Genomic DNA, 16,794 nt, shown 5'->3' with positions numbered 1-16,794 from the left:
AAAGATATCTTCGGGTGAGGATGAAAAAAAAAAAGACTTAGGGGTATTCCTTTTGTTCTTTGTGGAAGTCTTTTACGGACCATTTCAAACTTATTTTTTTGGTTTGTAGATTCTGCCCCAGACAAATACTGTTTGATTACAAAAAAGACCAAATTTTGAGGAAAAAATCATTAACATTGTACCAGGTCTATGAACACTTTTTTATTTTTATTTTTCTTACATTTATCTTCAGATACAGTGGGAGGGAGAGAGGAAAGAAGACAGAGAGAGAGAGAGAAACATCAATGTGAGAGAAACACATCGATTGGCTGCCACCTACACAACCCCAACCAGGGCCGGGGACAAACTGCAACTGAGATACATGCCCATAGTGAGAACCCAACCCAGGTCTCTCTGGTACATGGTCCAACACTCTAACCTCTGAGTCAAATCGTCCAGGGGAACACTTTATTGTTTCATTGTGTATTGAAAATAAAAAAGATGTTACTAAGAAAAATTCCAATATGATTTAATTTCCTGTAACTAATCTACATTTATCACCCTCCCCCCCTTTTTGGTGCTCTGTAACACTTCTTTCCTTGATTAGTTATGTTTTCTAGTTTTGTGTATATATTTGACGTGTCTCTTTAGGTAACTACTAAACTACTTCAGGGCAGAAGCTATTATTTGGATTTTAAAATAGTATTAAACATACAAAAGGTGCGTAATGCATTTTATACCACCCTCTAAATGTAAATAAATGGCTGTAAAAAGTTAAACTCCTTGAAAAACTTAAAGGCTCTGTATTAGTAAATACAAACAGTTTCAAGGATTGTTGTATTATAGAAAATCTTAAAATGAATAAAAAAGGAGCTGTAAAAACCCTATTATATAAAGCTAATCAAGTGTGGACCACTCATTCAAATTTGCATTGTATGTGCTTTTTAGGAGGGGGTATATATGGTTAGTTACATCTTATTCTGAATATTAAGGTTTAATTTAGCAAATATAACAAAATTTAGCACTCCAGTCAAAATATTCCTTGAAAATCACTAGCGAGATTCCAAAATGGCGGCGGAGCGAACGGAGCAGGACCAAATTGGAATTACAACTAAAACACAGTAAAATTGACGAGAAAAAGCAACAGAAAAGGAGCTTGCGAGGACCATATAATCAGGGAAACTGACTCGATCCTGGTAAGAATGCAAAGGCGAGGGACGGGGCTGGGAGCCCACGGTGGGCAGCGCGGGAGCGGCCTTAGCTGGGAGCAGTGCCCTCGGGTTACATTCCCAGGCGGCTCCACAGCGCAGCCGGGAGAGAGGCTAAAACAGCCACAGCCACTCACCTTGGGCCCCGGCAGAGGGAGGGCGGACTGGACTGGAACTGTGTCAGGACACTCGGGATCTGGAGGGCGCTCAGAGCTTTGGCTAAGTTGCAGCCACGCAGGATGGGGGCCATATCGCTCCTTCCTTGGGCTCTGAGGAGAGGCAGCAGCCCCCCCTCAGAGATTCAACCCCACCCTGTGGGCCACTGAAGTGCAAATTGAGGCTCACTAACAACCAGCATCTGCCCCACTCTCGAGAAATCCCCTTACACTGAGCACCTGTGGGAGTTTTTCAATCAATTAACAACCCAAAACTCTTCAAGTAACCTCGACTGCTAGCCTCCAGGCAAAAAGATAGAGGATAACAGTACCTTTCCTGGGTCCGAAACTCTAACCAGGAAAGTAAGACTTGACAGTAGTATTTAATGTGGGTACTCCCTCACTCACCTAAACCCAGGAGAAGGAGCCACAAACAGCAGAACACCAATACCCACAGGGAAAACTTGGCAGGCTCCAAAGTCCACTGTGATAGCCAAAATGGTGAAACACAGAAACAAAAGCCAAAGGAAAGAACAAGAAACTTCCATTGAAGATGAGATCAATGTGGATGGAGCAGTTAGCCAAGTTAACAGAGCGAGAATTCAGAGCCATGATCTTGAGGAACCTCAACAGCATGAGTAAGGACATAGAGATGCTGCAAATAAACCAATTGGAAACTGAAAACCACCAAGAAGAGATCAAGTGTAACACATCAGAAATAAAGAACACATTGGAAGGTCTAAATAGCAGAATAGAGGAAGCTGAGGACCGAATCAGTGAATTAGAAGACAGGGTAGAAAAAACTCAACCAATCAGAAAACGAAAACAAAAAAACGATTAAAAAACAGAAAGACAGCTTAAGAGAACTGTGGTATAACTGGAAACGTAATAAGATTCGCATCATAGGAGTCCCCGAAGAAGAAGAAAATGAGCAAGGGTTAGAGAATATATTCAAAGAAATAGTGACAGAAAACTTCCCAAATTTGGTGAAGTATAAGAAGCACACAGAGCCCTAAGTAAGAAGAACCCAAACAGGCCCACACCAAGACACATAGTAATTAAAAGGCCAAAAATTAAAGAAAAAGAGAGAATCCTAAAAGCAGCAAGAGATAAGCAACAGGTTACCTACAAAGGAAACCCCATAAGGCTCTCAGCTGACTTCTCAACAGAAACACTACAGGCCAGAAGGGAATGACATGAAGTAATCAAGGTCATGAAAAACAAGTAACTGAATCCAAGACTACTCTACACAGCAAGGCTATCATTCAAAATAGAAGGTCAAATAAAGAGCTTCCCAGACAAAAAAAAAGGCTAAAGGAATATATTAGCACCATACCAGCACTGCAAGAAATGTTAAAAAAAAAACTGCTGTAATTAGTAGAAAAAATAGGAAGAAAAACATAACCAAACTAAACACAAATGGCAATAAATAATTACACATCAATAATCACCTTAAATGTAAATGGACTGAATGCTCCGATGAAAAGACACAGACTAGCTGATTGGATAGAAAGCATGATTCATCTATATGCTGTTTACAAAAGACCCACCTCACAACAAAAGACTCACATAGGTTGAAAGTGAAGGGATGGAAAAAAATTTTTCCAAGCACATGGAAAGCAAAAGAAAAACTGGCGTAGCAATACTCATATCTGATAAAATAGATTTCAAAATGAAGACCATAACTAGAGACAAAGAAGGCCACTACATAAATATTGAAAGAATCTATCCAACAGAAAGATATAACCTTGATAAACATATATGCATGCAATTTAGGAGCACCAAAATATATTAAAGTCTTCTGGAGGTCTTCAAAAGAGAAATCCACAGAAATACATAATCGTAGTAGGGGACATCAACACAACTTTGACACCACTGGATAGATCCTCTAGACAAAAAATTATCAAGGAATTAGAGACTCTAAATGAAGCACTAGACCAAATGGATTTGGTAGATATCTACACAGAATTACACCCCAAAACTGCAGAATTCACATTCTTCTCAAGTGCACATGGGACATTCTCAAAGATAGACCACATGTTAGTGCACAAGATAACTCTCTACAGGTTCAAGAAGACTGAAATTATATCAAGCATCTTCTCAGAACAAAATGGCATGAAACTAGTAATCAATTGCAACAAGAACATGCAAAGACATTTGAACACATGGAGGCTAAAAAGAATGTTATTAAACAATGAATGGGTTACCGAGGAGATCAAGGAAGAAATTAAAAACTTCCTGGACACCAAGGAAAATGAACATACAACAACACAATATCTATGGGATGCAGCAAAAGCAGTTCTGAGAGGGAAGTTCATAGCACTACAGGCCTACCTCAAGAAACAAGAAAAATTTGTGATTGACTGTCTAACCTCACAACTTAAAGAATTAGAAAGCAAACAAAAAGAAAACTCCAGAGCAAGTAGAAGGAAAGACATAGTAAAGATCATAGCAGAAATAAATGACATAGAGACCAAAAAATCAATTCAAAATATCAATGAAACAAAGACCGGGTTTTTCGAAAAGATAAACAAGATTGATGGACCCTTAGCTAGACTCACCAAGAAACAAAGAGAGAGAACCCAAATGCACAAAATCAGAAATGAAAGAGGAGAAGTAACAACTGACACCACAGAAATACCACAGATCTTTAACAGCTACTATGAACAATTATATGGCAACAAATTCGACAATATAAGCAAAATCGACAAATGTGTAGAAACACACAGTCTCCCAAAACTATTCCCAGAAGAGATAGAAAACTTGAACAGACCAATAACAACTAAGGGAATTGAAGAGGTAATCAAGACTCTCCCAGCAAACAAAAGCCCAGGCCCAGATGGCTTCACGGGGGAGTTTTACCGAACATTCAAAGAAGAACTAACACCCATTCTCCTCAAACTATTTCAAAAAATTCAAGAAGAAGGAAGACTTCCAAACTCGTTTTATGAGGCCAGTATAATTCTCATTCCAAAACCAAAAAAAGACACTACAAAGAAAGAAAACTACAGGTCAATATCCCTGATGAACATAGACGCCAAAATCCTGAACAAAATACTAACAAATCAGACCCAGCAATACACCAAAAAAATTATTCACCATGACCAAGTGGGATTCATCGCAGGGATGCAAGGCTGGTACAATATTTACAAATCAATAAATGTGATACACCACATAAAGAAAATGAAGAATAAAAACCACATGATCATGTCAATAGATGCTGAAAAAGCATTCGACAAAATCCAGCATCCATTTCTGATAAAAAACACTCTGCAATGTGGGAATAGAGGGATCATGTCTCGACATAATAAAGGCCATATATGAAAGACCTACAGCCAACATCATACTCAATGGGCAGAAACTAAAAACATTTCCCTTAATAACAAGAACAAGACACGGATGTCCACTTTCGCCACTCTTATTCAACATAGTACTGGAAGTCTTAGCCATAGCAATCAGACATGAGGAAAAAATAAAAGGGATCCAAATTGGAAAGGAGGAAGTGAAACTGTCATTATTTGCAGATGACATGATATTATACATAGAAAACCCCAAAGACTCCATCAAAAATCTACTAAACTTAATAAATGAATTTGGCAAAGTAGCAGGATACAAAATATACGTCAAGAAATCGATGGCATTCTTATACACCAATGATGAACTCACAGAAAAAGAAACTGAAAAAACAATCCCATTTACCATCGTGGCAAAAAAAAATTAAGATACCTAGTTATAAACTTAACTAAAGACGTAAAGGACCTATTTGCAGAACACTACAGGACATTGAAAAAAGAAATAGAGAAAGATACAAAAAAATGGAAGCACATACCTTGTTCATGGATTGGAAGTATTAACATCATTAAAATGTCCATATTACCCAAAGCAATCTATAGATTCAATGCAATCCCCATCAAAATACCAACGACATAGTTCACAGAACTAGAACAAATACTTCAAAAGTTCATATGGAACCAAAAAAGACCCCGAATAGCCACAGCAATTTTGAAAAAGAAGGACAAAGTAGGTGGGATCACAATACCAGATTTCAGGTTATACTACAAAGCCACTGTAATCAAAACAGCTTGGTACTGGCACAAGAACAGTCATATAGACCAGTGGAACAGAACAGAGAACCCAGAAATGGACCCAAGGGAATATGCTCAATTAATATTTGACACACTTGGCAAGAGCATACAGTGGAGTAAAGACAGTTTCTTTAATAAATGGTGTTGGGAAAATTGGACAGCAACATGCAAAAAAATGAAACTAGACCATCAACTTACACCATACACAAAAATAAACTCAAAATGGATAAAACACTTAAATGTGACTCATGAATCCATAAAAATTGTAGGAGAAAATGTAGGCAACAAAATTTCGGACATCATACGCAATAGAATTTTCACTGATACATCACCTAAGGCAACAAAAACAAAGGAGAAAATGAACACATGGGACTACATCAAACTCAAAAGCTTCTGCACAGCAATAGAAACAACCATCAAAATGGAAAGGCAACCCACTGTATGGGAGAACATCATTGCCAATGATACATCAGATAAGAGTTTAATTTCCAAAATATATAGACTACTCATAGAACTCAACAAAAGGAATACAAAGAACCCAATTAAAAAATGGGATGAGGAGCTAAATAGACACCTCTCCAAAGAGGACATACATATGGCCAAGAGACATATGAAGAAATGCTCAACATCACTAATCATCAGACAGATGCAAATTAAAACAACAATGTTGTTGTCAGATTGGCTGCCTTTAACAAATCATCAAACAAATGTTGGCAAGGGTGTGTAGAAAAGGGGACTCTAGTGCACTGCTGGTGGGAATGCAGCCTGGTGCAGCCACTATGGAAAGCAATATGGTGTTACCTCAAAAAATTAAAAATTGAACTTCCATTTGACCCAGTGATCCCACTTCTAGGAATATACCCTAAGAAGCCTGAAACACCAATCAGAAAGAATATATGTTCCCCCAAGTTCATAGCAGCACTATTTACAATAGCTAAGATCTGGAAACATCCCAGGTGTCCATCAGTAGACGAACGGATAAAAAAGCAGTGGTACGTATACACAATGGAGTACTATGCAGCTGTAAGAAAGAAAGATCTCTTTTCCTTTAGGACGACATGGATGGACCTAGAAAGTATTATCCTAAGCGAAACAAGCCAATCAGAAAAAGACAAATACCACATGATCTCACTTATATATGGAATATAATGAATATAACAGTCTGAGGAATAGGGTAGACCCAGAAACACAGAAGTAGGGTACATACTGATAACCCTCAGAAGAGGGGGTGGTGGGGAGTGGGAAGAGATAAAACACAGAACTTATATGCGTGTACGCATAACCAATGGACATGGACAACAAAGCCGGGGATGGGGTGGGGGGGATGGGGATGAGGGTGTCAATGCGGTAAAATAGGAGAAACATCTGTAACAAAAATAAAATTTTTAAAAATAAATAAGTAAAATAAAAATATTTTAAAAACTAAAAAAAAAAAGGAAATCACTTGCATTGCTTAATAATAACAATGTACATGGGTTTGTGTATAAAACGCTATAAGCATTAGGTACACTGAGGCCCACCAATAGATGAGCTAGAGTGAAGCTGGTGGTAAGTTCACATGCACAATGGCCATTTAAAATAGTCTACCTTTAAGAAAATAATAGTCAGTCTCCTAGTGGTGTGCTTTGGGGATGAGGAAAGTATTATCCTTTGGTAGGGTTTATCCCTTTTCTTTGAGTTCCTAGGACCTTAATACATTTTAATACATCTGTCTGTTTTTGTAAAAATTAAATAAGATGGGAGAATCCTCGTTCTTAAACATAGTATAAAAATTAAATGTAGCTCTGATATATCTCCAGTGTAGACAATTCCACCATGAAACTGAAACTCTAACTTTAAATATGTTGTTAGATCAGCCATTTCAAATTGTGCTCCCTGGAACACACTTAGCTGGGAATAGGGCGGCGGGGTTTGTGGAACTGAGTGGTGTTCCCCAATCCTACGGCAAATGGAGCAGAATCTGGTTTCATCTTTTTCTTCTGAATAACATTTAGAATTCCACAGAAGCTTTTAGAAAGTTTAAAAGTCACAAGTGTGCATTATTTCAGAAAATACCAAGTATAATAACATTTTCCTGGACAGTAAAATAGTTTAGGCTTTGTAAGAATGTACAGAATCGTCTAGTAGCACACAGTATTTTTTAAATAAATCAACAGAGATGGCTCCATTTGCCTTTACCTACTTGTTATATAGTCTAAGTAGTTTAGATTCATTGACCATAGAAAATGAAACCACAGTACTGTGTTCACATCTGAAAAATCTTCTCAAAATCAACATGGCCTGAATGAAAGAAAGGGCTAGAGGAAAACAAATAAGTTTTACCCTTCTACTTAATGGGTAAAGGGCAAATATTTAGCTTCTGCATTTATGATAGAGATGGAAAGAAAGAGGAGCCAACATTAATCAGCACCTGTTACTTGGTAGGCACTTTTATAAGAAAGTATCATCATAACACTTTATATTATTCCATCATGGCTAGATATTATTAATTTCAATTCAGAAATGAAGAGACTACTGTACAATGCAGAAAAGCAAAAAACAGCCCTGGCCGGTTTGGCTCAGCGGTTAGAGCATCAGCCTGCGGTCTACAGAGACCCAGGTTCGGTTCCCGCTAAGGGCATGCACCTTGGCTGCAGTTTGTCCCCGGCCCTGGTTGGGTCGTGTGGGTGGCGGCCACTCGATGTGTCCCTTTCACATCGATGTTTCTCTCTCTTCCTCTCTCTCCTTCCCGCTCTATCTGAGTAAAAACTGGAAAAATGTCCTCGGGTGAGGATTAAAAAAAAAGGAAAAGCAAAAAACAACTTGACCAAGATCATACGATGCAGTGCCTCCACGACAGAAGCAGGATCAAAGTCTGTTTTGCCCAGCTGGCATTTATTGAGCAGTTACTAAGTGCAATGAATATATTAGGAGTTTCACATGTGTTAATTTTCACAACATTTGCAGTAGAAGCTAATATTACCTCTATTTTACAAATGCTAAAACTGAGGTCACACATTTAGTACGTGGTAAAACTGATATTCATACTCAGATCCATTTGTTATTGAAGTCTATGCTCTTAACTACTAAATTTTCCTTGTGATATTCTGTATAGCTTCCAGTTCAACAGACAAAACTTTATAACCATGTACCTAACATACCTTAAGTCAGCTTCTAATTAATTATCTGTTCTAACAATAAAAGTGCCTGGGATGATATTCTCAAAAACTTTTGTGTTTGGTTTAATAATTTGTTTCATATTCACATTTCAAAATATGAATGAGATGTTGTGGGGGCCCAATTAAAGTACAAGAAAAATAACAATGCTATTCTGAATATTAAAGCAAGAAATAGTTAGCAATATAGTAAGTATCTTGCTAATTTGGTTCCCCTACTTAAAGTCATTTTTTTTTTTCTATTCTAAGATAAAGAGAGATCTCATTTCTTCTTATATTTAAATAAAACACCAAGCTCAACTGAGCTATTTTCTCCCCTCCCTATCCTTTTTTGTTTTTCTTGCTAAGTCATAAGAAATAATAAAGTGTTTTAGCCTTAAAAATCTGCTAGTCTGCCCTGGCCAGTTTGGCTCAGGGGTTAGAGTGTTGGCCTGCAGACCAGAGAGTCCTGGGAATGGTTCCTGCCAGAGGCACATATCAAAAAAGAAAAAAAAATCTGCTAGTCTATAAAAGATTTTTGAAAATTATGCCAATATAAGGCTTTATGATCTATTTGCTTCATTATGTTGATTAAATCACCAGAAGATTTGTTGTAGATAACTTACTATACTATAAACAACTCCCAGGAAAATTTAAACGGGCTCCAAAGGAACATCAGATAAAAATATGAATATAGCTACTGATAAATCTAAGGTGGGGAAAGTATTCTTTAAGTGTTAAATGTTATCACATAGCAATCATAAAATATCATTAAATTTCTCCTATACTTACCAAAGTTAAAAAATAAATGGGCCCTGGCTGGTGTGACTCAGTTGGTTGAGTGTCATGCTGTGCACCAAAAGGTCACTGGTTCAATTTCCGGTCAGGGCACACGCCTACGTTGTGGTTTTGGTCCCTGGTCAGGGTGCATACGGGAAGCAACCTATCAACTTTTCTCTCTCTCATGGATGTTTCTCTCTCTCTCTCTCTCCCTCCCCCCATTTCCTCTCTCTCTCAAAAAAAAAAAAAAAATCAATAAAAACATATTTAAAAAGAAAATAAATGGATACTAAGGTGAAACAAGTATAAGAAAATATTCTAGATGTCAAATGCAGAACTGAAAAAGAATTGTGAAACAGAGCCCATATTATAATTGAAAATATGGTAATATCAAATTATAAAACAGAATCCAGAAAGAATTCAGTATCACAATGAGGGATATTATAATATATGCTTTGAGACTTTAATACTGAAATATAATAGTTCCTGAGTGCTGGCCAGGTAGTAGATCAGCTGTTTAGAGTGTTGTCACAATATGGCGAGGTTGCGGGTTTGATCCCTGGTCAGGGCACATATAAGAATCAACCCATGAATGCATAAATAAGTGATGTTTCTCTCTCTCTTTCAAATAGATTTTTAAAAAGAAGAAGAAATATAATAACTCCTTGTTAAGGAACAAAGACACATCACAACTTGGCCTGATTTTTTTTAAGAGGTGTGAGATATTCTCCTTGGTTTGAGATTTTAAAATGTAAAAACTTCGAATTTTCTCCTCTGCTTCCTATTCATAATTTAAAATATAAGAATAACTTTATTGTAACATTTTCTCCTTTTATGAATACAAGCTCGGCCACAAACAAAATAATATTTATGTAGCACACCTACCTTATACCCAAAATAAGACTCGCTTCTCTCCTACTCATTTTCTGTTCAAATCCTCCTTTATAGTAGGATGAAAAGCTCTGTACAGGAGGAAAAAAAGAGCAAGAAATAATTAGTTCCATGTATAAGGTGGCATGACCTCAGTCCCATCATATAGTTGCAGTAAGAATAACGCATTTTACTAGAAGTCATCTTGAAATTATGAGGGGGAAGCACTAAACAATGATCCTTTACTAATACCAAAATGAACACCTAAAACAATGTTAACAATTTTTTTAACTTTCAAATACAGTCATTTTTCTACACTGAGATATAACTGAACAAATAAGCTACTGGTATAAGCAAAAGGCTTGAACTTTTTCTTAGTCTTGCAGTAATTTTCTCATTGGATAACCTTGACCAAGTCAGTTAATGTGACATCAATGACATTGTTTTAATCTACTAAAATGACTGATAGAGAACAAAGAGGAGGAACTGACAACATGGGGATGATGTCAGGATAACAGATAGGCAGGCCAAGACAGCAGAGAAAACAGGATTGAAAGGTCAATGTGGCTGGAAGGGCATGAGCAAGGAGAGTAGTATTAGACAGGTAATGAGGACCAGATTGTGGAGGGCCTTGTAATAAATAGAAATAATTTAGAATTTTAATTTCAGAAGCCAGAGTACTGGAGTGACATCATTTGACTTTGTTTTGTAAGGGCTACTCCAACAACTGCTATGTAGAGAACAGAAAGGAAGATGCAACAATAGAAGCAGGTGACCAGTTCAGGGGGCATAACAGAAATCTAGGCAAGAGATGATGGTGGCATACACCAACATGGTATCAAAGAAGGAAGTGAAAAATGGTCAGATTCTAGATGTATTTTGAAAACAGAACGTTTCCTTGGTGGACTAAATGTGGGATATGAAAAAAGGAGAGGAACTACAGATGTAGTGAACACTATTATACACTGTGCAGATCCCCTTTCAGAAGTGAAGGACTGACTCCCTGCTGGGGCTGCTGCTGGCAGATTGCACTCAGCTGTCAGTCTTTAGGAATTGCCTTGGTTGAAGAAAGTCAAGTTCATGGCCCCTTCCCAGGGCAATCTCTTACAACTGGTTAACATGAGGGTACAACTAGTATAGTTATCAAGGGCTTAGTCAATTTACATGCAAGAATTTATTCAACAAACATTCTAGCACCTACTAAGTGCCAGGAACTTTTTAGATGAAACAGGCCAAATTCTGTCCTTCATCACATATATGCTAATCTATCAAGGTACTAATACTGTGAGGAATATGATGTACTATTCAAAATTTCAAGTTATTTACAATTTAATAAGAAAACAACCTAAAAAATCCCTTTTTCCAAGCTGTGAGAGGAAAAAAGGAATCAAATGGTTTAAGTACACATACTATCATGGACAAATTTTACATATAGGTACACATATATGCACATAGACAGGAAAATATATGAAGGAATAAGAGATAAATAGGGATATATATATGGACAGGGAATTTAAAAGAGGAAGAATAGCTGGTTTTATTATTATTATTTTTTATTCTTTATTGATTTTAGAGAGAGAGGAAGGGAGAGGGGGGGAGAGATAGAAACATCGATGAGCAAAAACATCGATGGCTGCCTCCTGCATGCCCCCCCCACTGGGGATTGGGCCCACAACCTGGGCATGAGCCCTGACCAGGAATGGAACCAGCGCCCTCTTGGTGCATGGGTCGATGCTCAACCACTGAGTGACACCAGCTGGGCAAGAATAGCTGGTTTTAAAATTTCTTTCAGGAGACTCAAATTTTTCCTAGATGCATACCATACTTTTGATGAGCTCTTTAGGGAGCTCCAAAATTTCAAAGTTTCAGCAGAATAAACATAAATTGAGATGTTGCATGAACTATCATCACAAAGCTTATTAACCTAAAAGAAAGTACTGTACATAAGCAATATTTTTACTTTAGTTTTGCCCTGATGAAAAAGGAAACTGAGAAAAGGCTACTTGAACACTAGCATCTGGATGAGGCACCTATCCTAAAACATAGATTGACTACTTATGAGTAAGTCAATCTGTACACATACAATCATTGCAACCCTTCTAAAAAAACTAGGTCATTTTGAGGATAGAAATTTAGTATTTGGGGGCCTTATACAGAAAAGCAAACAGAGGAAAAAAATTGCTCATGTTACTTAACACATTTCATATAAAATTTAGGTTTTTATATTAGATAATTTTAAATAGAATAAAAATTTCATCAGATTTGAATATATTTTTCTATTTAAATTAGTATCTGTATCATGCACAAAATTGTAACTCTGTACCCCTTGGACTCCCCCCCTTAAAATATAACTAAAAGACCTTTTCCAGCTTACAAATAATATACCAATATTGTATTATATTAGGATATATAGATATAATGCAATGCTGAATCATTTTTGACACTAGTGGGCCAAGGAAATGTTCGATCCATTAAAAACAGGATTATTGTAATAAGGAACAACTATATCATCAAAAAGACAAAGTAGGGGGTTATATTTTTCTAACAGAATTTTCAAGTACAGAAACAATTGGATTCTACTAGTTTTATTATACTGTCTATTTGATATACACTTTTAACTTTATACATTATTTTGTATTTTCTATTCATAAAGTATATAGTATATAAACAGAAATTAAAATAATTTTCCTTCTAAAATTAGCATCAAATATTGTAGTGCCATATACTATCAAAAGATACACATATGAAATGAACCAAGTTACCCAAAAGTCATTAGCTAATTTACTGAGTCAGTCAATAGCCTGGAATACAAAAGTCCCTCCAGACAACCAGAGAAGAACTATATCATTTCATAGTCTTGAGAAGGAATAAATTTACCATAAAGTATAAACTTTTATTATGACAATAATCTACTTGAATTATAGAGCAACAGAAGGATGATTTTAATTAGTGTTATTTCCATGAATTTCACTTAACCATAAACAATAGAAGTTCAATTTAAAAAACTTGTATTCAAGTAAAAGGGCAAATTCATGTATTGGAAAATAAAAGCCTCAAAAGAAGATAAATGACTTGTTTTTCTTCCCCTGCCCCACCCCCAGGAAAAAAATTAGGTGTAATTAGACATTAGCTGAGTCAATAATATACATTAATATTTTAAAAACCAAGCAAAAGGGTATTGGTCCAAAACAGCAGACTGAATAATATAGGTCTTTTGCTTTCCAAAGTGACCTTGAAATGAGAAAAGAGTTATTTTAAACAATAAAAATCCATAATAGGCCTAGAAAACAAGCAATGGGAAAAGTAGCAAACCAGAAAGTTTAAAGAAATCATGGCAGATTGAAAACAGATAAGATTTCATATACAGAAAAGCCATAGCAGTCCCAATCACCAGAGGAAAGAAAGAAACACTTCTCAGAAATCAAGAAAAAACACTAAATTCAGAGTCAACAAATAGAAAAAAATATCAGGGTAATTAAACTAGAATAGCAGAGATAAACCATTCCTAACTCCATTAATACAGATCATAAAGAGCCTGCTACCTACTGCTTTAGCCCTCAATTTAAAATAGAGAATGATATGCCTGTGATGCATCTTATTGTGGTCCCAAAAGAAACAAAGAAGAGTACCAACAGATCACCTTTCAGAACTCAGAAGGCCGGAGAGGGAGACAGTTATACCAAGTACTCTGCTCCTGGGCTCTGGAGGTCCCAAGCCTGCCTCTGGGCTCCTTGCTTTGGAAGACATGACTATTGACATAGCTCACCTATATATTCACAGACCATCATCAATTCTTTTTTAATCCTTTTGAATATTAATCCACATTCAGTTAAATTTTGAAGCAAGCCTACCAAACTGCTAAGGAAGAACACATACTAATCAACTTGGTCCTCATAAACATAAATCCACAACCAAGGGTCATCAGACATTTGAACAAATCCAGTATCATGGGGGAAAAAATAGAATCAAGATGAACAATTAGGCCATGTGTCCAGACCAGACCACACCTTGGTACTGGCAGATGTCCGTAGTTTACACACTGGGCACCTGGACCACATTGGGCTCCTTTACTGTCTTCAGCCGAAAGAAGAGTAAGCCACTAGGTAATGAAGTAGAACAAAAAGATGTCTCAACAAATGAAATCTCTGAGCTAACTAGTAAATTAGAGCAAAAGGATGAAATAACTGAGCTCCCAAAAGGCTTTTATACAGGAAATGACTGTCACATATAAAGGAGATTTTGTCCAAATTACTGACAAGATCCTCAGCTACTGGAAATCGTGGACTGGTGGCCCTGGACCAGAACGATTGGCTGCTAAATTCTAAAACCAGGACTTTGGTTCAGCATATAAATTTGATAGATGCCTTGATTTCCATTTTATGTTTGTGAGAAGTACATGCATTTAATTTTTCTGGAAAACATGATCACTAATAATATGCAATAAATATTTCCTTCAAGAAAAAAAAAAAGAGGAACAATTAACAACTGGCTTTGAAGTAAGGGGATAAATCAGAAAGCAGAAGAGAACTTAAAATGTGAATTAGTATTTTTAGAGATAGTCAAGAAATAATACATCCACAAAAGAATTAAGTTGCTATGAAAATGAAACAAGGAAAATTCTTAGATAGCAAAAAAAAAAATGTTGATGTAAAAAATTTACTGGATGGATTGAATAACAGAATGGCCATTGCCAAAGGCCAACCTGGTGATCTAGAAAATAACCTCTGGAAATACTATGGAATGTAGAATAGAAAGAAAAAGAAGATAGAATATAAGAGATAAAATATTAAGAGACATAAAGGATAGACTCAGAAGTCCAACATCTCTCTGATAAGAGTCCCAGGAGCAGAGAAGAGAGACAATAGAAACACACACACACACAATTAAAGAAAAAAATATAAAAGAATTTTAGAAAACAAAAGATAGACAATTTCACATAATTAAGGCTCACTAGAACTCCTTATAATTTCAGGACATCAGCAATAAAGAGAAAAATCCCTAAATTTGAGCTAAACAAACAAACAAAAATTACCAAAACCTAAAAACCAAAAGCACAAACAACAAAAGAGGCTGCATACAAAGGAATAAGAACACCAGTAAATCTGGCTGAGAGTCCGAGTACCAAAACAATCTGGCTACGAGTACACAGGAAGGCATGCACAAGGGCACTGAGATTCAGTCTGGCTCCACCAGATTCCAAGGAGCCAGAAGCTAAACGATAACAAGGGTGAAAGAAACAAATTGTTTAACAAAGAACTTAAAACATTTATCATCCATGCATCCCATATAAAAAATACATGCATCCCATATGACAAATTACTCTAGGCAGTATTCCAGCAAAATGAAAAAAGAAAAAAAAAAATGTGTAAGAAAAAAAAAAAGATGAGATTTAAGAACAAGAAGATATTAAAGTATAGAGGAAGCAAATAACGTTTTAAGAAAAAATTTATAAAGATAGTATAAGATGTTTCAGTGCAAGCTGCAAGTACTTGGTGAAAACAAGGCAAAATTTATTAAAAGCCATGTTTCTTAATGTGAAGCCCACAAAGAAAGGAAAAGGGAGCATGCATCATTTCTCTCTCCTTAAGAAGTGCAGGTGCTGAGTTCAGTACATCCAGGACAATCTCTTGAACTACTCTACTTTATCTGTGAGCATCCACAGAGCAGTGAAAATTTTCTCATTTTCTTGCTCTCTCATCCTTTACAATGTTAAATACTGCAGTCCTACAAAACTGGGGAGCCTTCTATGTATGGTATAAATATATCCACTGAAGCTCACCATAACAGGAGATAAATGACTTCTAAAATTTTCTCCATTCATTATATATAAATATATGGAAATACATAAATAACATTCATTTAAAGAAATACTTCACTATTTCCATTTCTATTACTCTATCGCAAGCCACTGTCTCTTATTCCCTGGATTGTCTCAAAGTCTTGTAAACGATATCACAGCTTCTACTCTGGTTCATTCTAGCCTAAATGCAGCAGATTGAGTAACAGTCTAAAACAAAAAAATTTCCTGGCCAATGTGGCTCAGTGGTTGAGCGTCAACCCATGTACCAAGAGGTCACCAGTTTGATTCCTGGTCAGGGCACATGCCCAGGTTGTGGGCCCAATCCCTAGTGGGGGGCATGCAGGAGGCGGCCATCGATATTCTTTCTCATCAGTGTTTCTATCTCTCTCTCCCTCTCCCATCCTCTCTCTCTAAAATCAATAAAGAAAAAAAAAAATCACATTGCCCCCAAGCTCAAAATTTTCCATAGGCTTTCCATTATACTTAAAGGTAAATTTGCAGTTTTTATCATAGTCTATTAGGCCCTAAATGATGTGGGCCCAAACTACCACTATTCCTTTCACATACTCCAACGAAGTTACTCTTACTGGTATATTTATTTCCACCTCAGGACCTCTGTAGTGTTCCTATTGCCCAGAAAACTCTTTCTTAAGATGTTAACAGGGCCTGTTTCCTCATCTTCTCAGAAAGGCCTTCCCTTTCCTACTAATATAGATTCCTCTCTGCTGTTTCTTTAACCTCTTACCCTCATTTAGTTTTCTTAAAAGCATTCAGTACTTCTAG

The 16,794-nt window shown here is 36.5% G+C and overlaps 1 protein-coding gene across 1 annotated transcript in view; it reads right to left on the bottom strand.

The window, feature by feature from the left end:
* DNAJC15 (DnaJ heat shock protein family (Hsp40) member C15) overlaps positions 1-16,794 on the bottom strand; it is an 86,011-nt gene that overhangs the window by 28,034 nt on the left and 41,183 nt on the right. The window contains exon 4 of the mRNA XM_036249982.1: positions 10,227-10,303. Coding sequence (XP_036105875.1) covers positions 10,227-10,303 — 77 coding nt within the window. The remainder of the gene's footprint in view (positions 1-10,226; positions 10,304-16,794) is intronic.

The sequence above is a fragment of the Molossus molossus genome, unplaced genomic scaffold (genome assembly GCF_014108415.1).
Source record: "Molossus molossus isolate mMolMol1 unplaced genomic scaffold, mMolMol1.p scaffold_m16_p_9, whole genome shotgun sequence".
NCBI lineage: Eukaryota > Metazoa > Chordata > Mammalia > Chiroptera > Molossidae > Molossus > Molossus molossus.
The sequence above is the reverse complement of the archived record's forward strand: the minus strand, read 5'-3'. Positions and strand labels throughout refer to the sequence as shown.